Source organism: Erythrolamprus reginae, unplaced genomic scaffold (assembly GCF_031021105.1).
Source record: "Erythrolamprus reginae isolate rEryReg1 unplaced genomic scaffold, rEryReg1.hap1 scaffold_109, whole genome shotgun sequence".
Lineage (NCBI taxonomy): Eukaryota > Metazoa > Chordata > Lepidosauria > Squamata > Dipsadidae > Erythrolamprus > Erythrolamprus reginae.
The window spans coordinates 148,287-171,952 of record NW_027248538.1 but is presented as its reverse complement, the minus strand read 5'-3'; the positions used below and the strand labels follow the sequence as shown (position 1 = coordinate 171,952).

Below are 23,666 nucleotides of genomic sequence, written 5' to 3'. Positions count from 1 at the left end.
TGGTGGCCTCCAGTCCAGCCTGAACCAGCAGGGGAAATGAACGGGGCAACTTTAAAAGACTGTCTGGACTTCCCAACGCCTGCGATTCCCTTAGGCAGGCACGGCCGGCTGGGGGAACCGTTGGGAGTCCAGACGTCTTAAAAGTTGCCGTGTTTGGGGACCCCTGGACTGGATTAGGAAGCTGACCCCTGCCCACTCTCCGGAATTAATATCTGAAAATATGATTCGCACAACGTTGTGCTTTTGTGCCCTGCGGACTTTGCAAATTCCCTTCTGAAACAAGGAAAGAAGAAAAACGGGGGGATTTCGCTTACTCAAAACATTTCCCATCTCCTCCCAAACACTTTGAGGTCTTCCAACATTTTGCCCAAATGTCAAAAATCTCGGAGGCCTGGAGAACTTTAGAGCAGAGGCCTGGTTTCCACGCCCCCCCTCCAACCCCAGGGGCCCCCACTGCCCTATTTCTGCCCCACAGAAGAGGATGATGGCCACTGTCTACCCAAGCATCAGTGGGGAGGAAGCTAAAAGCGGGAAGCCCGAAAGGCTCAGAGGAGACGACTTCGCACCATACAACCACACATCACACCCACAAACACCGCCAGGGGAGGTGTCGCCCCCCCCCCCCAAAACGGCCAGCCTTCGGGGGCAGCAAAGCGGTGGGGCAGAGGAGACTCAAGGGATTGGGGGAACCGGATTGACAACCCCTGTGAAGACGAAGGCGTTTGGGGAGGGGAGATGCGGGCATCTTACTCCAGAGGCCGCCTTCTTCGAGCGGAAGAGACCCTTCCTCTGTATGGCAGGGACACCAGAGCATTAATGCAGGAGGACCCCTCCCCTCTTCAACCTCCCCCCCAATCCCTCTGGAAGCACACGGGAGCATTCGGTCTCTTTCACACAGCTTCAAAGATACAGGGGGCAAAAAATTTGGGGGGTGGGAGGGGGAAATCAGCCCTCGTTTTGGGAAGGACCCATTTTTACAGCGGTCGCAAGGAGATCTGAAGGGGGGGGGAGGCTGGCACCCAGGGGTAGTGTTGCTCATTGAGCAGAGCAGAACAGCCGCCGAGAAAACGGCCCTGGTTGGGTTTCTTGCCCATTTGGCTTTGCTGGTCTTTGTCCGCTGGGCCAAATTGGGAAACGTCCACCCGGCTTTTGAGGCGTTGCCAAAAACAGCGACGGCGGCTCGAGGTAACCTGACTTTTCGGAAACCTTTGCAAATAGCAATGTGTACATAGGAGAGAGGCAGCAGAAGAGACAGCCGAGGAAATTAATAATAAATAAAATGAAACGGGGGTCGCCTCGGAACAGGGTCAACATGACCTCACTCGGATCGGCTTATTGCCACGTCAGTCTTTTTTTCTTTTTTCTGGGAAGCGATGGGAGAAAGAAGGAACCTGGAACTGGCTCCCTCCGAAGGACTTGAGAGAAAAGGGCAAAATAAAATAATAAAACATGAGCCGCCGGCAACATTTCCGGCACCGCTGCACAAGCAGGGAAGGTTGGGCCGAACGTAGACTTCCCGTCCACCCGGAAGGAGAGAGAGGAGGAGGGGGCTTCATTCCCAGGAGGCGTGGGCAGGGTCACCCCTCCTCACGCCTCCAAATGCTAAACGGGGGAGAGGGCTCACTCCTCCGTAGGTCCGGCCATGGGTAGCCGAGCGAGTGACGAATATATACAAATATCCCCAAGGGAGTCCCAGAAGACAAGAGTCCGTTTTTTGCAAACCCTGGGGAATCTCAAGAGGAGCGTTTTCCAAAGGAAGACAGGGAAACGGTGAAAATATATAGAGATGTGTTTTCGTGACCTCCCCCCCGCCCCCCCCCCCCGGTTCAAACCGCACGGAACCTGCAGTAGAGGAGGCTTCTCTCAACCCACACGAACACTGGAGGGCAACCTTGGCCCCAAACTCCCCTCCCCTCCCTCCAACCCATTCTTTGAACACTGATGGCGAATTGGAAAAAAAAAAAAAGCAACGAACCAACGGACCAATGCAGTACGGAGGGGGGGGGGAGTCTGTCGCTTGGCACGAAAGGCCGTGGGAGCCTTCGGCCCAACTCCCCACCTCCGGCTTCAAAAACGCTAAAAAAAATAATAATAATTTCTCCCTTTTGAACAAACCGACAGAAGGTAGAAGCAGCCCTATTTCGCCTTTTCTGTTTTTCTTAAAAAAAGAAACCTTAAAAAAGCCTTAAACCTGCCCCGCCCCCAACCCACTTTTCAGACCTTATTTTCTTTTTTTTACACCGTAAATACATATCAGGTACATACGCAGCAGATAGCGACCGGGTTATCTGCAGGTATGCGTGGAAAACGGACAGCGCACGATTCAGGTCGTCCTTACGGCCCGAGCCCATCAAAAACCGGAACCAAACCGGGAACCGAGGCGCCTTGCCAGGACTCGAGGGAAGCATCTTCAGCCGCGCAAGGGCCCGCAATCGTTTCGCCAAAGAGCCTCGGCGTGCCAGACTCTGCCCGTTCCGAGGGCGCCACGTGGGCACACATCCAGCGGGTTCCGCCAGCCCGCAGCGCAAAACTGGCCCTTTGATCCATGGTAGCTGGCAGGGCAGGAGTCTCCAGCCGCCGATAATTGCTGCAGGAAAGCCGGTGTTGACCCGAGCGGTGGCCGTGGAGGGCAGGTGCCGGCACTGGTCCACACGCACGCCCACACCTCCCCCCCCCGCAGTGGAAGAGGCTGCAAATCCAACGGAAGTAAGCGCTGTGTCCATTCCAGGCTGACCCCGAGTGTCTGCGGCTGTATCGATCTCAACACACCCATCCCCAAACTCTCTTGCTCTCCAAGGGCCAGGCTGGAAGGAGAAGACGGTGGCCGGCTGGGATCAAATCCCGCTTTGGCTCCTAGTGGTTCCAGAGCAAACGAGGCGGGTGAGACGGGGACACACACACAAGAGGATGGCGGCCAGAGGCGAGCGCTCAGCTGAAGCCCGAAAGGAGAGGAACCGAGTCAGGGGTAACGGCGGCGGCGGCAGGGTCTTCGTAGCGCGTGACTGATCCCCTAAGGCAGTGCTTCGGGTGAAAGGAGAGAGTAAGGCAGCGGCCGTAGTCCGGGGGGGGACTAATCCCAGAGAGACCGAAGAGAAGCGGGCGGGTCCTGCTCCCGAGGCCGAAGGTCACGTGGCCACCGCCTCCAGGTAGCTCTGCAGCTTGCGGACGGTGGTCTCGTCCAAGGAGAAGAGGTCGAAGTCGAAGGTGGTGTTGGTGACGTTGAAGTGGCCGGTCTCTTCAATCAGGTTCACGATCTGGGACGGAAGGCATTCACGTTAATACTATACGTTCATCCCAGACATGTTTAAATTCAGTTCCTGTGGATTTACCAACCACGTCTGATCTTTCTCCCAACTAACTTCAAGATTGTGTCCCCTTGTTCTTGTGTTCACTTTCCTATTAAAAACTCTTCCCTCCTGGACCTTATTTAACCCTTTAACATATTTAAATGTTTCAATCATGTCCCCCCTTTCCCTTCTGTCCTCCAGACTATACAGATTGAGTTCATTCAGTCTTTCCTGATAGGTTTTATGCTTAAGACCTTCCACCATTCTTGTAGCCCGTCTTTGGACCCGCTCAATTTTATCAATATCATCTTACAGGCAGAATCTTCACAGGCTAAACTAACCACCTGCACAACTATCATATTAAATTCAGTGGCTGTGGATTTACCAACCACATCTGCTGGAATTTTGTTCCAAGGATCTACTACTTTTTCAGTAAAATAATATTTTCTCATGTTGCTTCTGATCTTTCCCTCAACTAACCTCAGATTGGTACTGGGGACTAACCCCCCCCCAATTATTAGCCATCAAACCTCAAAAATTCTGTACACTTTCCCCAAAAGATTTCTACAAGTTTGACCGCTGTTGTAATGTAATTATTGAAGTCCATTACATTAACTTCAAATTGCACAGCGATCACTTGAATAGCAACAGCAGTGGCGCTTGTGCTCCGTATTGCTTTGCAGACTCTCACGACCCCTGGTGGCACTGTAGTTGCACTGCAGCATTGCAAGCAAAAACTCTGCCCAGTGCCCACACAAGCCAGCAGTTCGATCCTTGACCAGCTCAAGGTCGACTCAGGCTTCCGTCCTTCCGAGGTGTGTAAAATGAAGACCTAGATTGTTAGGGGAAATCTCGCTGACTCTGTACACCGCTTAGAGAGGGCGGTAAAGCAGTATGAAGCGGTCTATAAGTTTAAGGGCTAGTGCTTAGTGAGGAGGGAGGGAAGGAGAGATGGGAGGAGGGAGGGAAGGAAGGGGAGAGAATTGGGAGGGAGGGTGGGCCATGGTGGTGCAGAGGTCAGAATGCAGGCTATGCCAACTGCCAGGGGTTCGATTCTGACCAGCTCAAGGTTGATTCAGCCTTCTGGCTCTCTGAGGTCGCTAAACAAGGACCCAGATTATTGGTGCATTGGGGGGAAATTTGCTGATTCTATAACCTGCTTAGAGAGGCTATAACCAAGAAGAATCAGAATTCTATGATCTTTGGCAAAAGGTATATATTTGGTGGGATACAAAGAAAAAGAGATAATTTTATTGTTAATTGTAATTTAATTGTTTATTGTAATTTATTGTTAATTTAATTTTATTGTACAATTAGCACAGCTGCCCCCCAAGGCTGTGTACTCTCACCACTTCTCTTCTCTCTATACACTAATGACTGCATCTCAAACGATCCATCTGTTAAACTACTGAAGTTTGCAGATGATACAACAGTGATCGGACTCATTCGAGACAATGATGAATCCGCATACAGACGGGAAGTTGAACAACTATCCTTGTGGTGTGACCAGAACAATCTAGAACTGAACACACTCAAAACCATAGAAATGGTGGTAGACTTTAAGAGAAACCCTTCCACCCTTCCACCTCTCACAATACTAGACAACACAGTATCAACAGTAGAGACCTTCAAATTTCTAGGTTCTATCATATCTCAAGACCTAAAATGGTCACCTAACATCAAAAACATCATCAAAAAAGCACAACAAAGAATGTTCTTTCTGCGCCAGCTCAGGAAGCTCAAACTGCCCAAGGAGCTGCTGATCAAGTTCTACAGAGGAATCCTTGAGTCTGTCATCTGCACCTCTATCACTGTCTGGTTTGGTGCTGCAACCCAACAGGACCAACACAGACTTCAGAGGATAATCAGAACTGCAGAAAAAACAATTGCTGCCAACCTGCCTTCCATTGAGGACCTGTATACTGCACGAGTCAAAAAGAGGGCGGGGGAAATATTTACTGACCCCTCACATCCTGGACACAAACTGTTTCAACTCCTACCCTCAAAACGTCACTACAGAGCACTGCACACCAAGACAACTAGACACAAGAACAGTTTTTTCCCGAATGCCATCACTCTACTAAACAAATAATTCCCTCAACACTGTCAGACTTTCTACTAAATCTGCACTTCTATTCTACTAGTTTTTCTCATCATTCCTTTCACCCATTTCCTCCCATGTTGACTGTATGACTGTAACTTGTTGCTTATATCCTAAGAGTTTTATTAATATTTCTTCTTCATTGCTTATTTGACCCCTATGACAATCATTAAGTGTCGTACCACATGATTCTTGACAAATGTATATTTTATTTTATGGACGCTGAGAGCATCTGCACCAAGACAAATTCCTTGTGTGTCCAATCACACTTGGCCAATAAAAATTCTATTCTATTCTATTATTTTAAACATATCAGCATTTAGTAGTTATAGAATAGAATAGAATTCTTTATTGGCCAAGTGTGATTGGACACACAAGGAATTCTTCATCTTCATCTTAGCTCAATTTAAGTTAGAATTTTATAATTTTTACATATGTTGCTGAATATTTTAGATGTGTTCTTATTTACCCACTTTATAATTGATATTTTTAAGTATTTTATAGACGGTGTTAAACAACGACAAGATTTTTTCTTTTCATTTTTTTTAATGTTTAAATATAAAGATGACTTCTACTCGGAGCGGGAGCGACTGTAGCGCCACTCAGTGTTGCATGTTATGCATGTCATGTTTGTCTATGCAATTTAATAAAAATATTTTTTTTAAAAAAAATTAAGCGCTGTGAGGAAGTCTGAAGCAGCTTACAGAGGCAGCCTCTTGCCCCCAACAATCTGGGTCCTTATATAGCGACCTCAGAAGGACGGAAGGTTGAGTCAACCTTGAGCCGGTCAGGATCGAACTGCTGGCAGTGGGCAGTGAGTTGAGACAGCCCCGCTGCATTCTGATCCCCTGGGCTACCAGGGCTCTGCTCTTGGGATCCTGTTTGCAACCACTGGACCAGGCAATTCTGAAAATGTCTCCCCCTCTTTCCCACCCCACCCTGATTGACAGGACTGTGTCACGTCAAGGCCGTCAGATCTGCCAAAGAGGAGCAAGGGTCCTTCCGCCCCCACCCTCACCTGGCCGAGCCCCCCAGACCCGCTTCTCACCTGCTGCAGGACGTTGCGTTCTCGTAAAGCCATCAGCCGCCGGTGGAGCTCCACCAACTCGTCCGTGTAGGCCTGGGAGGAAAGGAATGGGGGGGGGGGGGGAGACCAGGTGAGTTGGGGGCTCTTAACAGTGGGGTCTTTGATGCTCTCTGAAGTCGCTTCCTTCCAGAGGCTGCATTGGCCAAACCCGGTGACTGTCCATCCGGTGCAGAAGTTGGTGATGAATGAACGGCTTGCCACACTCTCTATTGAAGGACTGAGGTTGATGGGGACTTGGGGGGGGGGGGGGGATATTCATGAGGGGGCAGATGCAGCCACAAAAAGCATTCTTTCGAGGGGTTCAAGGCCATCCTGTGCCCACCCACCTGGGCGGAAGGGGAAGGAGGACTGTCCACGCTGGCCGATCGGGGTGTTGTGGGTGGGGGCACAAGGGAGGTGAACTTTCAACTGGGTGGGAAACGTAGATCCAGGCTTCCCAGTGTGGGCGCCAGGATGACTCCGGCAAATAAATTGGAACTTTGAGGAGCACTTTGACTGGGACTCTGATTTAATCTGGAGGTTACCTGGCACCTTGACAGTAATGCTGTCAGTGCTAGACTGATGTTGTCGCCTAGTTCGGTCATGAAACGTCTGAAGGGAACCTCCAAGCCCCAAAGACCCCGCGGTTCAACTCTGAGCTTCAAGTGTTTCCCTTGTTTGCAGGGGTCCCCAACCCTTGTGGACTTCGACTCCCAGAATTCTCTCACCCAGCTCCAGACCCTGCCTTGGTCAGACCCCCTCCCCCTTGGAGTCCAACTGGCGTGGTCCTCAGCCAATCGGCTTTAGGCAGGAGTGATGGCGGGAAAGCCTCCAGGAAGAGACTGCAAAGAGTTGGGCGACTTAAAAGTCAAATAAATTCAATTCAATTCAATTCAATAAGCTGCCAGGGCAAACGGACGGCACTCTGTGCCCCAAAACAGCATCCCACCAGTTTGTGGGTCTTCTCCGGGTCCCGTCAACCAAACAATGTCGCTTGGTGGGACCCAGAGGAAGAGCCTTCTCTGTGGCGGCCCCGGCCCTCTGGAACCAACTCCCCCCAGAGATTAGAATTGCCCCCACCCTCCTTGCCTTTTGAAAGCTGCTTAAAACCCACCTCTGCCGCCAGGCATGGGGGAACTGAGATACTCTTTCCCCCCTAGGCCTTTACAATTTTATGCCTGGTATGTCTGTATGTATGATTGGTTTTTATATAATGGGTTTTTAACTGTTTTTTTTAGTATTGGATTTTGTTATATACTGTTTTATTGCTGTTGTTAGCCGCCCCAAGTCTGCGGAGAGGGGCGGCATACAAATCCAATAAATAAGTAAGTAAGTAAGTAAGTAAGTAAGTAAGTAAGTAAGTAAGTAAGTAAGTAAATAAATAAATCCCAGACAGGTGAGCTGCCCTCCTGTGTCTGGCACCCCCTCCAACTCCACGGCTCCCCCCTCCCCCCCCCGGGTTCCCATCCCCATTTGGGGTGGCCGTACCTTGTCGTAAGTCCCTTTCTTCAAGATCTTCTCCGGTTTATTGCAAGACTCTGGACTTTTCCTGCCAGACACCTGAGAGGGAAAACCGGATGGGAGCAGATGAGGAATTGGAAGAAAACACGGGGAGTCCTCGGTTCGGTGACCGTTCATTTAGTGACCATTTCAAAGATTGTCAGGAGGGGATTGAAGCCCGCTTCCAATGAGCCCCACTCCCCTGCCTGGGCAACGGTGGCCTCCACCAGGTGGGCCTGGTTCACAGGGCTGGAGGCCGCCGGGCTTCGTAGCGGAAGGGGGCTGACCTTATTGTTAGCGGAGGGCCCTTTCTGCCTGGGCGGCGTGTCTCGACTCGGCAGGCAGGAGTCGGCGCTGTTGTCGGTATCGCTGTCGCTGTGGCTGAGCCTGAGAAAGGGAGGGTGGGGGGTTAGGGGAGATGTTGGGGTGGGAGGGAAGGTAGTGCCCCACACCCAATAGGAGAGGAAGGCAGCTGGAGGTCACATCTAGAATATAGGCTCTCCCCCTTCCACAGAAGACCTCCGCGGTTCTGTTCTGTTCTATTCTATTCCTCTTGTTCTACTTTGTTCTTTTGTTATCCTATTCCTCTTCTTCTGTTCCTATTCCATGCTTTTTTCTATTCTTCTATTCTATTTTCCACCATGTTTCCCCCAAAATAAGACCCTGTCTGATATTTTTTTGAACCCTGAAATAAGCGCTTGGTCTTATTGCCATGCGCTCAAAAGCCTGATTGGGCTTATTATCAGGGGAGGTCTTATTTTGTGGGAAACAGGGTATATCCTCTTCTATATCCTCTTCTATTCCTATTAATAATAATAATAATAATAATAATAATAATAATAATAATAATTTTTTTTTTATTAGATTTGTGTGCCGCCCCCCTCCGAAGACTCGGGGCGGCTCACAACAAGCGATAAAACAATATTGTACAGGCACAAATCTAATATTAAGAAAAAACTAAAAGCCGTATCAATTAAAAAACCAAACAGCACATACATACCAAACATAAATTATAATAAGCCTGGGGGAAAGGTGTCTCAAATCTCCCATGCCTGGCGGTATAGATGGGTCTTAAGTAGTTTACGGAAGACAAGGAGGGTGGGAGCAGTTCTAATCTCCGGGGGGAGTTGATTCCAGAGGGCCGGGGCCGCCACAGAGAAGGCTCTTCCCCTGGGGCCCGCCAGACGACATAGTTTAGTCGACGGGACCCGGAGAAGGCCAACTCTGTGGGACCTTATCGGCCGCTGGGATTCGTGCGGTAGTAGGCGGTTCCGGAGGTATTCTGGTCCAATGCCATGTAGGGCTTTAAAGGTCATGACCAACACTTTGAATTGTGACCGGAAACTGATCGGCAGCCAATGCAGGCCACGGAGTGTTGTAGAAACGTGGGCAAATCTGGGAAGCCCCACGATGGCTCTCGCGGCTGCGTTCTGCACGATCTGAAGTTTCCGAACACTTTTCAAAGGTCGCCCCATGTAGAGAGCGTTGCAGTAATCGAACCTCGAGGTGATGAGGGCATGAGCGACTGTGAGCAGTGACTCCGTGTCCAAATAGGGCCGCAATTGGTGCACCAGGCGAACCTGGGCAAACGCCCTCCTCGCCACAGCCGAAATATGATGTTCCAATGTGAGCTGTGGGTCGAGGAGGACGCCCAAGTTGCGTACCCTCTCTGAGGGGGTCAGTAATTCCCCCCCCAGGGTAATGGACGGACAGATGGAGTTGTCCTTGGGAGGCAAAACCCACAGCCACTCCGTCTTTTGTTGACACCCATCCAGGCCCCAACAGCCTCCAGGCACCGGCACATCACTTCCACTGCTTCGCTGACTGGACATGGGGTGGAGATGTACAACTGGGTATCATCCGCATACTGATGATACCTCACCCCATGCCCCTGGATGATCTCACTATTCCTCTCATTCATTCCATTGGCTTGTTATGTATGTGTACACTTTTGAGGCAGTCAACACTTCATTTTTAATGTGTGCCGGTCTTATTTTGTGAGGAAAAGGGTATATATACCCTCTTCTATCTTCTCTTTTCTTATTTCCTTTTCTATATTCTATTCCTATTCCTCCTATTCCTTTCCATTTGCTTGTTATGTATGCGTACACTTTTGAGGCAGGCAACACAACCTCAATTTTAATGTGTGCTGGTGTGAACACGTGACAATAAAGGTTATCTAGCTATAAAAAAAGAAAGGTCCACAAAGGCCCATGAATAGCTTCCTTGTCTCTGCTTTCTTTTCTCTTTCTAATAATAATAATAATAATAATAATAATAATAATAATAATAATAATAATAATAACAACAACAACAACAACAACAACAACAGAGTTGGAACGGACCTTGGAGGTCTTCTAGTCCAACCCTCTGCTTAGGCAGGAAACCCTACACTACTAGAGAGATGGTTATCCAGCATCTGCTTAAAAACATCCAGTGTTGGAGCATTCACAACTTCTGGAGACAAGCTGTTCCACAGGTAAATTGTTGTAACTGTCAGGAATTTACTCCTTAGTTCTAAGTTGCTTCTCTCCTTGATTAGTTTCTACACATTGCTTCTTGTTCTGCTCTCAGGTGCTTGACTCCCTCTTCTTTGGAGCAACCCCTGAGATACTGGAAGGCTGCTATCCTGTCTCCCCTGGTCCTTCTTTTCATTAAACCAGCCAGGCCCAGTTCCTACAACCCTTCATCATATGTTTTAGCCTCTAGCCCCCTAATCCTCTTTGTTGCTCTTCTCTGCACTTTTTCTAGAGTCTCAACATCCTTTTTGCATTGTGGCAACCAAACTGAATGCCGAATTCCAAGTGTGGCCTTACCAAGGAATTATATAGTGATATGATCCCACTGCTGATCCTAAAGGGTTATAGAGAGGAGGCGGGTGGGGGCACCGTTCCCGCACTCACCTGGCCTCTCGGCTGACGGGGGTGGACTTCACGGCCACCTCTTCTCCGGAGGAGCTGTCGTCGTCGTCCGATTCTTCCGACTGCAGGTCCGCCACCATGGAACGCAGAGGCCCTGCAGGCAGGAAGGCAGGCCGTTAAAAAAAAAGAAATAAGGAGGGGAGGAATTGGGGAAGGGGCACGGGGTTGGGGCTGGGAGGAAAGGGGGCAGTCTGAGTTCGGGCCTCATCAGGGGCCGAGTGCAGGAGACTTGGCTGCCTTCGCTCCGGGTGGCATACAAATCTAAATTATTATTATTATTATTATTATTATTATTATTATTATTATAGTATTATTATTATTATATTTATTAGATTTGTATGCCGCCCCTCTCCGTATTATTATTATTATTATTATTATCCCCCCCCCCCCGCTGAAGTAGCCTAGTGCCAACAGGGCAGCCCTTCGCTCTTTGTGGGGCCAGCCTTGAAGTCTGTTCGGACACTTTCAGCGTGGCCCTGAGAGCAATCTTTGGGGAGGGGGCCCGTGCTGCACCCCTAGGTACCAATCTGCTTGCTTAATGTATGAGCAGAGTAATCCTTGTTTACCAAGGTTGTGCACATAAAGAAACGTTTAGATTGAGATTAGTTGTGAATAACTACTCAGCCACACGCAGATACGCTAACTAATAATTAAAAGTTTACTTTGAGAAATGACGTACTCAGATAAACAGTCTAAAGTCAGACACACAATAAGTCAGAATAACACTCCAAATATGACCAAGTACACAGTCTTCCTTACCAGTGGTCTTTGTCATAATCAGCAAACAAAGGTATCAAGCCTAAACACATTTTAGCTGATATACATGACTATAATACAGAGAGACTGCAGAGCGAACTTAACAGTGAGTAGCCAGACAGAGAAACATAGAGGGCGACTCAGAGAAATAAGTTATGAACTCTATCTAGCTCCCTCTTGTGGCAGTCTGCAACTCCTGCAACCAATATATTGGCAACCTAACCTAACCATTATGAGCAGAGTCCTAACATGCTTCAAGTGGGTTTAATTCCCCGTACTGGCTGTGGAATTCTGGGAGTTGATGTCCAGTTGCCTCGGGTTGAGGAAATCTGACCTAAGAGAGGCAAGGGGCCAAAAGGCTGCCCAGGAGGGCCAGGCCCTCAGCTGCAGGACACAGAGGCTGGGACACCAACCCACCTTACAAGGCCGGTGTTTGAATGGCCCTCCAGCATTCAGAGGCGGCTGGGCTGTGGGCACCAACAGCTGCCTGGCCCTAAGGATTCATCCAAACCTTGGGAGTTTTTGGGAAAGGGCCGAACGACCCAAGGCCACGCACCTTGACTGTGGTTCTGAGACGGCTCGAAATCCGAGTCCGAACTGGAGTCGGAGCTGGAACTGGAGTTGGAAGGACTGGATACGGCAGACTTTGCCGCCCCCAGAAAAGGAAGGAAGGAGAGAGAAGAATGTCAATAAAATAGAGAGCCCCCTCCCTGCTTCCCTTCCTTCTCAGGTTCATCCTTCATTCAACCACCCACCCCCATCCCTCTGTCCACCCACCCACCCATTCATCCATCCATCCAGCACCCACCCATCTATCCATTCAATTTTTGTTGCTAACCATCTCAGTCAGTGACTCTAGGCAGCATGCAGTTAATTTATATTTCTCTCTCTCTCTCTATCTATCCGTCCCTCCTTCCCTCCCTATCTCTATCTATCTATCTATCTATCTATCTATCTATCTATCTATCTATCTATCTATCTATCCATCTATCTCTTTCTCTCTATCCGTCCCTCCTACCCTCCCTATCTCTATCTATCTATCTATCTATCTATCTATCTATCTATCTATCTATCTATCTATCTATCTATCTATCTATCTCTTTCTCTCTATCCGCCCCTCCTTCCCTCCCTATCTCTATCTATCTATCTATCTATCTATCTATCTATCTATCTATCTATCTATCTATCTATCCATCTATCTCTTTCTCTCTATCCGTCCCTCCTACTCTCCCTATCTCTCTCTCTCTCTCTCTCTCTCTATCTATCTATCTCTCCCTCCCTCTCTCCATCTATCTCTCTCTCTATCTAAATAACTGTCTTAAAATGCGAGTTCCAGGTATAGTTACTGATAAAGAAGCGGTAGCCATCACGATCTCCAGAACGTTTAAATATTTATTTAAAACTACTAAACAACTACTACTTTTGTCAGTCCCTACATCTCTTCAATGGGGATTTTACACTTTGACGAAGTCAGTAGGGACGGACGAAAGCTTTGAAGTTTTTCGTAGTTTTAAATAAACGTTGAAATGTCCTGCAGATTGTGATGGCTACCACTTCTCTCTCTCTCTCTCTCTTTTACAGGTTTCCCTTGACGTACGACCAGAATCGCTAAGTGAATCTGGTCCCATTTTTACAAACTTCTCTGGCCACGTCTGTTCAGCAAATCCCTGGAATTGTTTGGTCCGTCGGACGGGAAGGGAAGCTGGCTTTGCTTGTCAGGAGGTGGCAAAAGGGGATCAGGCGACAACCCCTGGAGACGCTGGTGACCGGCCCTAAATGTGGCTCCCGTGGGCCCGCCTATAAGTCACACGGTCACCAAGTGTGAAAAACAGGAAGCCCCTCCCTCTCTCAGCTTCGGACGGTCACTAAACGGGCTGTCGTTAAGTCGCCTGAATGCCCTGGGCGAAAAAAGAGAGACCCCAAATGGGCAGGAGTTGCTTTTGCATGGGGCCACCTTTGAAGAGTGTTCGGAAACTACAAATGGTGCAGAATGCAGCCGTGCGAGCAGTCACAGGCCTAGCCAGGCGTGTCCACATCTCTCCAACACTCCGCGGTCTGCACTGGCTGACGATTGGTTTCCGGACCCAACTCAAAGAGTTGGTTATGACCTATAAGGCCCTACGTGGCATGGGACCGGAATACCTCCAAGGCTGGCTGGGGAATTCTGGGAGTTGAAGTCCAGATATCTCCAAGTTGCCAAGGTTGGGAAACACTGAACTAGACAACGTCGCTTGGTGGTGCCTACGGGAAGAGCCTTCTCTGTGGGAGCTCCGGCCCTCTGGAATCAGCTCGCCCCGGAGATTCATACTGCCCCCACCCTCCTCGCCTTTCAAAAGAGTCTAAAGACTCATGCATGCCGCCAAGCTTGGGGTCATTAGATTCTCCCCCCTGGCCGAAGAATGTATAATGTGTTTGTTGATTGAATGGTTATATATGTATTTTAATTGGTTCTTTAGTTGTAACTGAATTTTAATTATTTGAATTTCGATATACAGTGGTACCTCTACCTAAGAACGCCTCTACTTACCAACTTTTCTAGATAAGAACCAGGTGTTCAAGATTTTTTTTGCCTCTTCTCAAGAACCATTTTCTACTTACAAACCCGAGCCTCTGAAACTGTAACTGGAAAAGGCGGGGAGAAGCCTCCGTGGGGCCTCTCCACGAATCTCCTGGGAAGAAATAGGGCCGGAAAAGGTGGGGAGAAGCCTCCGTGGGGCCTCTCTACGAATCTCCTGGGAAGAAATAGGGCCGGAAAAGGTGGGGAGAAGCCTCCGTGGGGCCTCTCTACGAATCTCCTGGGAAGAAATAGGGCCGGAAAAGGCAGTGTGAAGCCTCCGTGGGGCCTCTCTACGAATCTCCTGGGAAGAAACAGGGCCGGAAAAGGTGGGGAGAAGCCTCCGTGGGGCCTCTCTACGAATCTCCTGGGAAGAAATAGGGCCGGAAAAGGCAGTGTGAAGCCTCCGTGGGGCCTCTCTACGAATCTCCTGGGAAGAAACAGGGCCAGAAAAGGTGGGGAGAAGCCTCCGTGGGGCCTCTCTACGAATCTCCTGGGAAGAAATAGGGCTGGAAAAGGCAGTTTGAAGCCTCCGTGGGGCCTCTCTACGAATCTCCTGGGAAGAAACAGGGCCGGAAAAGGTGGGGAGAAGCCTCCGTGGGGCCTCTCTACGAATCTCCTGGGAAGAAATAGGGCCGGAAAAGGCAGTGTGAAGCCTCCGTGGGGCCTCTCTAGGAATCTCCTGGGAGGAAACAGGGCTTCTATCCTCCCTGTTGTTTCCCCAATCGCACACATTATTTGCTTTTACATTGATTCCTATGGGAAAAATGGCTTCTTCTTACAAACTTTTCTACTTAAGAACCTGGTCATGGAACTAATTAAGTTTGTAAGTAGAGGTCCCACTGTATACTGTCTTTTTATATGTTGTAAGCTGCCCCGAGTCCAATCAACCGAAACTTTCCTGGCCAGCTGAGTGAGTGAGTGAGATGGACCGGCCCTCACCTCGGACTTGGGCGAGGCCTCATCCTCCGAGTTGGACTCCTCGGCCACGGTCACCTCCACGGGCTTTTTGACGGCCTTCGGGGGTTCGCTCTCCGGCTTGGGCTTCTCGGCTTTGGCGCTGGGCCCCTTCTCCTTGGGCAGCTTCTTCTCCGCGTAGGAGGCGGACGAGGAGGAGGTGGTGTTGGTGGTGGAGCGGTGGGTGTTGGTGGGGAGGGTCTTGGCTGCCTTGGAGCTGTTCTTCTTCAGCTTCTTGACCATGGGCTTGGGCGACTCCACCGCCAGGGGCCGCTTGGCCGAGGGCTGCTTGCCTTCGGGGGGCGGGGGAGCCCCCTTGGGGGAGGCGTTCTCCACCTTGTGCTCCTTCAGGGCCAGCTTGGCCTCCTTGAGGGCGGCCTTGGGGAGGGGCTTCCCCTCCTCCTTCGGCCCTTTGTTCTCGGTGGCGTGCTTCTTGGAGGGCTCCTTGGAGGCCTTGCCAGCTTCCCGCTCAGGGTCCCGAGAGGGATTTTTGCTCTCCGAGTCTTTCCGGGGCCTCTCGCGATGCTCCCGGGTGACTTTGTGGGGCTTGGAGAGTTTGCCCCCCTCTTTGTTCGCCTCCTAGAAAAAGAAAACAGCAGAATTAACACAGTTGGAAGGGACCTCGGAGGCCATCTAGTTAGCAGGAGACCCTACTCCATTCCTGACAGATGGCAGTCCAGTCTCTTTTTGAAAGCCTCCAGTGATAAAGCTCTCATGACTTCCTTATTTTTTTTATTTTTTTAATTAAGTTTATATACATTTAAAAGAAACATTATACAATCGGTGATTATAGATCCTAACCGTAATAACACTCAACACATCTAAACAGAAAAACAAAAGAAAAAAAGAAGGAAGGAAGGAAAGAAAGAATGAAAAAAAGAAAGAAAGAAAAAGACAAAAACCAGAAGTGCTAAGAAAACAAACAAGACATGCTGTCTATCTTGACAGCGCAACCTTTTTATCTTGGTTTATCTTACGCCGCTAGATCTCCATGGTTTACATTCAGTTTTATGTAAAAATCCATTTCTTCAACCCCTTTCATATTATCTCTTATATTAAAGTCTGTTTATTTTGTCTTGTGTCTTAATTATTCTCCATTTTTACACATATGTACTTATTTTCTTTCTTAACAATACAATTCTAATTTAACATATTTACATTTCCTATGTAGAGCTTCCTTTTATTTCCTCCTTTCTAACCAACTGTCATGACTCCGAAAGCAGTTTCTGTTCCATTGGTGAATTGTTCTCACTGTCAAAAAGTTTCTCATTTCTAGGTTGAATCTCTCCTTGTTCACTTTATTATTATTATTATTATTATTATTATTATTATTATTATTATTAATTAGATTTGTATGCCACCCCTCTATGTAGATTCGGGGCGGCTCCTTGTCTGGTCTTCAGGTGCCCTGGAAAATAGCTTGACCCACTCTTCTGCGTGGCAGTCCCTCAAATATTGGAAGACCATTCTCATGTCTCCCTGGTCCTTCTTTTTCATTAAACTAGCCAGGCCCAGTTCCTGCAACCTCTCTTTGTATGTTTTAGTCTCCGGTCCCCTGATCACCCTGGTTGCTCTCTTCTGCACTCTTTCTAGTCTCAACATCTTTTCCAAAACTAGATGTAGGATTCCAGGTGTGGTCTTACTAAGGCTTTAAAGCAGTGTTTCCCAACCTTGGCAACTTGAAGATATTTGGACTGCAACTGGATGCTGGCTGGGGAAATCTGGGAGTTGAAGTCCAAATATCTTCAAGTTGCCAAGGTTGGGAAACGCTGCTTTAAAGAGTGGTATTAGTACCTCCCATGACCTTGAGCCGGGGTGGCACTGCAAGATAACGGCTAGCTGTAGATTCAGCATTTCAAATCTCACCAACCGGTGACTCAGACCTTCCATCCTTCCGAGGTGGGTCAAATGAGGATTGTTGGAGGCAAGAGGCTGACTCTGTAAACCCCTTAGAGAGGGCTGTGAAAGCACTAGAAAGCGGTATATAAGTCTAAATGCTATTGCTATTACTACTGATTGCATCCCTCTGTTAATGCAATTGAGGAGTGCATTGGCTTTTGGGGCTGCTGCCACAACCTGCTGGCTTGTATTTAATTCGTTGTCCATTAAGACTCCAAGATCTCTTGAACATCCGGTTCTTATGTTTGTTTATTTATGTTTATGTTTGTTTATTTAGATTTGTATGCCGTCCCTCTCCGCAGACTCGGGGCGGCTCACAACAAAGTGAAAAAACAGTTTACAACAAATCTAAATTTCTACTAAAAACATTTAAAAGACCCCATTTTCTAAACACACACTAGAAAAGTCTAGAAAAGTTCCTAAGTAGAGGTGTTCTTAGGTACAGGTACCACTGCACTTGGTGATGGATTCGTATTTATAATGGCTAAATTTAATAACTACAAGAAAAGTTGTAAAACATGGGTGAAACTCCCTAAAACAAGCCTTTCAAATTAACCCCAGGCGTTTTGGGTTGAATTACACCCATAAACTGAGGACTACCTCCGTTCCAGAGGGACTCACCTTTGACCCATGGGATGGCTTGGACTTCTTAGGATCAGAGAAGGCCGAGAGAGGGATGGTGGGAAGCATGGGGTAGTCAGGACTCGGCCTGGAGACGGTTTCTGCACCTTCGGGCATGACCATCACCTGGGGAGAAAGCGAGGGTCAATGTTGGAAAGTCTACAGCTGCTTCTCATCAGGCAAGAATCGAGGTCACACGGGGTGGGTGGGTGTCTCCAAACCCGGCAACATTAAAGCTTGTGGACTTCAACTCCCAGAATTCCCTAGCCAACCAGTCGAAAAAAGACACACGGAATAGTTTCTTTGTCGTTGTTCATAGAAACACAGAAACATAAGAAGACTGACGGCAGAAAAAGACCTTGTGGTCCATCTAGTCTGTATTTTATCTTAGGATGGATCTACGTTTATCCCAGGCATATTTACATTCAGTGACTGTGGATTTACCAACCACGGCTGCTGGAAGTTTGTTCCAAGGATCTATTACTCTTTCAGTCAAATAATATTTTCTCATGTTGCTTGTATGAGATGTATGATTGTGTTTTATATTAAGGGTTTTAAATTGTTTTTAAGTATTGGATTTGTGCTGTTTCTTGTTGTGAGCTGCTCTGAGTCTTCGGAGAGGGGCGGCATACAAATCTAATTTTGTAGCCTGTCTTTGGACGGGCTACAAGAATGGTGGAAGGTCTTAAGCATAAAACGTATCAAGAAAGACTTAATGAACTCAATCTGTATAGTCTGGAGGACAGAAGGGAAAGGGGGGACATGATCGAAACATTTAAATATGTCAAAGGGTTAAATAAGGTCCAGGAGGGAAGTGTTTTTAATAGGAAAGTGAACACAAGAACAAGGAGACACAATCTGAGGTTAGTTGGGGGAAAGATCAGAAGCAACGTGAGAAAATATTTTTTTACTGAAAGAGTAGTAGTCACCTCCACTGAAGATGAACAACAAAACTAACCCAAAAAAGAAGGACCACAAGACAATTTCCCTTCTGCCCCCCTGAATGACTCACCCCTCCGGCTTTGATGAGCTTGTGACGGAATTCCTTGGTGGGGTTATTAAAGGTGAGCTTCTCACAGCGCAAATGATTGACCGGGGGGTTTCCTTCCAGATTGAGGAAGAGGTCGTAGGTGAAACACACTTTCTTCGGTTCCTCCTGAAAGAAGAGGCAAAAATCTCAGAGATTGAAGCCGACCACGTGAATCCCTCTCCTGCAATTCCGGCCGCTCTCCGCTAAAAAGAGCTGAACGAGAAGAACGGAGAATAGCCGGAGAAATTCACTCCAAACCCGACCACATTGCTGGCAAATCCTTCTGCGGTGGTGGTGGAGGAGGAGGAGGCCCTGTCAACATTAAAAAAAGCAGGGTCGAAGTACAGGATGGAAACATGCGGATATATCAACAAAATCTTGGCCACAATATGGCAAAATAAAACCCTGCGTTGGCTGATTTGTACAGGAGCAAACCTGGAATCCACTTCAGCTGTCATCGTGCCACAGTTAGCGGTAGAACACAATATTCAAAATGGCACAGGGTCGTGGTTTTTTAAACTAGTTTGAGCAAAACATTTTGGACATGAGCTTCAAGGTTAAGGGCTCATCTATTTTCCCAGAGGCACATTATTGATTAGTTTGGGGCCAGAATGATCAGCACAGGTGGGATCAGAGCTGGAATGAAGTAAACATATACAGTATACCTGGCTCTCTCCGAAAATAAGACCAGATTGTATATTAATTTTTGCTCCAAAAGACACATATTAGGGCTTATGATTAGGGTTGGGCGAACCGAACCTGCAAAGTTCGGGTTCGTACCAAACTTTGTGCGGTTCGGTATAGCGAACCCAATTTTTTTGCAAAAGTTCGGGTTTGGGAGAGCACCAGGAAGCGCCGCTGCCCATCCTTCCTGGCCGGCTGAAATGGGGACTCCAGGAAGGACGTCTCAGTGACGTCAAAGCTCCGCCCCTGGAATCCCCTCGAGGGATTCCCCACCTCCTTTTGCGCCTCCTGACCGGCCAACAGCTCCCCGGCTGTTCTGGGAAGCGCTGCCGCCCAGCTGTCACCTTCAGAAACAGCCAGGGCGCTTCTCGGCGGTCTCCCAAACACCAAACCTGGAAGTTTGGCAAAAGTTCGGGTTCGGGAGAGCACCAGGAAGCGCCGCCGCCCGTCCTTCCTGGCCAGCTGAAACAGGGAAGCGCTGCCGCCCAACTGTCACCTTCCGAAACAGCCAGGGCGCTTCTCAGCGGTCTCCCGAATGTTGAACCCGGAGGTTCGGCAAAAGTTCGGGTTTGGGAGAGCACCGGGAAGCCCCCCGACTGTTCCGGAAGGTGACAGCTGGGCGGTGGCGCTTCCTGGCGCTTTCCCGAGCGCCGAACTCGAAACTTCGTTGGGTTCGCCCAACACTACTTATGATTGATAGGTATGCATGCTGTTTTGATAAGACCCCAGAGTGGGTTTTATAGTGGGTTTTAAAAATAGTTTTTAGCAATTAATATTTGACTTGTTTTTACTATTGTATTTTTATATTGTTGTACGCCGCCCTGAGTCCCACGGAATTGGGTGGCACAGAAGTCAAATCAAATCAAAAATGAATGAAACCAATTATTTTCCAGGTAGGTCTTATTTTCAGGGAAATACGGTACTAAATGCGTCCATCTAGCTCAGGGGTCCCCAACCGCCGGGCCGCGGACCAGTACCGGGCCGCGGGGCATGTTGCACCGGTCCGCGGAGTCAGCAGCTGCCGGCCCTCCTGCCGCCGTCCCCTCCCTCCAGCGCTTCACCTCCCGCCGGGCAAGAGGCCTCAGGAGGCAGGGTGATGGACGGGACAGAGGGGCAAGAAGGACCGAGAGGCTCAAGCCTCTTTTAGCTTCTGCCGTGGCATGCCTTTGCGTTTTTGGCTGGGGGAGAGGCAGGAGGGCCGGCCTGACCCCCTCCCTCCAGCGCTTCGCCTCTCGCCGGGCAAGAGGGCTTGGGAGGCAGGTTCTGCTGGCCAGAAGGCAATGGCGGGAAAGAGGGGTGGGGAGGACCCCCATGCTTAATCCCGCCCCCAACCACACCCCTTTCCGCCCCCACCGGGCCATAGAAAAATTGTCTTGCTGAAACTGGTCCCTGGTGGAAAAAACGTTGGGGACCACTGATCTAGCTGACAATCTTTTTTTTCTTTTTAATATAATCTTCATTGAGAATAAATGGGGAAGGGTTACATAAAAGAAAAAGACTGTACAAGTACACATATAAACGTGTAAGAACTTTAAATATATTTTAGTAGGTTGTCACTTATTTAGGAAAGGTAAGAAAGAGAGGGAGGAAAAAAAGTAGAGAAAAAAGAGAAGCAAATTCATATCTATAAATGTGTAAGACGTCCTGCTTGTCGTCAATCAACACGTTGACTATGTTGATCTGCAGTGTCTAGGTTCACCCGGGCTGACAATCTGAACTGGGCCTTGTTTTGGGGGCAGGATTTATATTACGAGCATCCTGAAAAAAACAACTTATTTCCCGGTTGGCTCTTAGCTTTGGGGAAACATGGTACACATTATGGTTTATAGCAGTGTTTCCCAACCTTGGCCACTTGAAGATATCTGGACTTCAACGCCCAGAATTCCCCAGCCAGCGAATGCCCTGTCTCCATAGTGAATGCTGGCTGGGGAATTCTGGGAGTTGAAGTCCAGATATCTTCAAGTGGCCAAAGTTGGGAAACACTGGTTTATAGGAAAAGAGCAAAGTTTTCTGTTTGTCCAGATCTTGCCTTAGATTTAAAAGGCAAGAAATGAATATACGGTAGCACAGTGGTTAGAGTGCAGTACTGCAAGCTGCTTCTGCTGGCTGGAGTTCAACGGTTCAAATCTCACCACCGGCTCAAGGTTGACTCAGCCTCCCGTCCTTCTGAGGTGGGTCAAATGAGGACCCAGATTATTGGGGGAAAGAGGCTGACTCTCTGTAAACCACTTAGAGAGGGCTGTAAAAGCACTGTGAAGCGGTATACAGTGTTCCCTTGATTTCCGCAGGGGATGCGTTCCGAGACTGCCCGCGAAAGTCGAATTTCCGCGAAGTAGAGATGCAGAAGTAAATACACCATTTTTGGCTATGGACAGCATCACAAGCCTTCCCTTAACACTTTAAACCCCTAAATTACCATTTCCCATTCCCTTAACAACCATTTACTCACCACTATTACTGGTACTCAACATTGAATAAGACACTTAGTGATCCTGATATTTATAAACATAATTATTTATTAACAAGAATTATTATTTTTTGTTATTTATTTGCAAAATTTATTAGTTTGGCGATGACATATGACGTCATTGGTTGGGAAAAACCGTGGTATAGGAAAAAAACCACACAGTATTTTTTAATTAATATTTTTTGAAAAACCGTGGTACAGGCTATTTGCAAAGTTCGAACGCGCGAAAATCGAGGGAACACTGTATAAGTCTAAGTCTACCGCTATTGCTAATATAAAAGATAAACAGGAAGGTAAAATTGGTTCCCGGGGTTGGCCAGGAAAGGAAAGGTGGGAAGAGGAGGAGGAAGGAAATATAAAGTGATACCTTGTTCTTGAAGTAGACCTCAATGGGCATAATGAACCCAGCGTAGCCAGACTCCTCCACTTTGTAAGGGGGCTCTTTGCAAACTGTAAGGGGGGGAAGCAAAGTAAGTGTTAGCAAACCCCCCCAGCAGCACCTTGCAAAACAGGCGAATGGCAGGGAGGAGAATCAAAGCGCTGGGAGTAAAGGAAGACACGCTGCTACCGGTAGTGGGTTGCTACCACAAAGGTAAAGGACCAGTGGCAAAAACGGAGCTGTGCACACAGCTTTGCTTAGAAACATAGAAGACTGACGGCAGAAAAAGACCTCATGGTCCATCTAGTCTGCCCTTATACTATTTCCTGTGTTTTATCTTACAATGAATATATGTTTATCCCAGGCATGTTTAAATTCAGTGACTGTGGATTTATCTACCACGTCTGCTGGAAGTTTGTTCCAAGGATCTACTACTCTTTCAGTAAAATAATATTTTCTCATGTTGCTTTTGATCTTTCCCCCAACTAACTTCAGATTGTGTCCCCTTGTTCTTGTGTTCACTTTTCTATTAAAAACACTTCCCTCCTGAACCTTATTTAACCCTTTAATATATTTAAATGTTTCGATCATGTCCCCCCTTTCCCTTCTGTCCTCCAGACTATACAGATTGAGTTCATGAAGTCTTTCCTGATACGTTTTATGCTTCAGACCTTCCACCATTCTTGTAGCCCATCTTTGGACCCATTCTTCTTCTGCGTGTGACAGGGCATCCAAGGGGAAGGAATTCGGAAATTCTCTGATATTTCCCTGACATTTCCCTGCAACTTGCCTAAGCAGGGGGTTGGACTAGAAGACCTCCAAGGTCCCTTCCATCTTGGCTGTTAGAAAATGTTTCACATTTTAAAATATCTGTACAAGCCACAAGAGACATCTCTTTAGAGGAACATCTTCCCACCTTGTAGACAACACTTCCAGAAACTGGGAATAACCATAAACAAATGTATATTTTATTTTATGTACGTTGAGAACATATGCATCAAGACAAATTCCTTGTGTGTCCAATCACACTTGGCCAATAAAAATTGTATTCTATTCTATTCTATTCTAAACAACTTCTACATATAGTATCCTATATCCAGTATCTAGTTCAGTAAAACACAGATCAGTTTGACATGCCTTGATTGTTAATGAATTATCTACCTTCAGTCTCTCTAGGACTTTCGGCTGACTTGCACCTAAGGAGGTTGTTTTGATTTTTTTTTTTTTGCAAAAGCAAAACCAACATCATTTAGAAGCAATTACAAATGCCTTCAATGAAAATTTAAAAAATACAATATCCAATTAGAAAAAGCCATACTTTTCTCTCCTTCTGTCTTCCCCGCTCCTTCCCCACGGTGGAAATCCAATCCAGTCAATTTTAAAACCACGCCGCATTTTGGAGTCGGGACAAATGATCAAGGTCTGGTACCCTTATTCTAATTGC

General features: G+C 47.8%; 1 protein-coding gene across 1 annotated transcript in view; it reads right to left on the bottom strand.

Annotated features, from left to right (window-relative positions):
• Positions 1-1,349: 1,349 nt before the first annotated feature.
• The window catches only part of LOC139155900 (protein ENL-like), a 33,690-nt gene continuing 11,373 nt past the window's right edge, over positions 1,350-23,666 (bottom strand). The window contains exons 3-12 of the mRNA XM_070731264.1: positions 22,211-22,293; positions 18,675-18,818; positions 17,663-17,788; positions 15,128-15,721; positions 12,188-12,275; positions 10,858-10,969; positions 8,242-8,341; positions 7,943-8,014; positions 6,437-6,508; positions 1,350-3,254 (exon numbers count right to left, since the gene is read on the bottom strand). Of these exons, the coding sequence (XP_070587365.1) occupies positions 3,126-3,254; positions 6,437-6,508; positions 7,943-8,014; positions 8,242-8,341; positions 10,858-10,969; positions 12,188-12,275; positions 15,128-15,721; positions 17,663-17,788; positions 18,675-18,818; positions 22,211-22,293 (1,520 nt within the window). The 3' untranslated portion in view covers positions 1,350-3,125. The remainder of the gene's footprint in view (positions 3,255-6,436; positions 6,509-7,942; positions 8,015-8,241; positions 8,342-10,857; positions 10,970-12,187; positions 12,276-15,127; positions 15,722-17,662; positions 17,789-18,674; positions 18,819-22,210; positions 22,294-23,666) is intronic.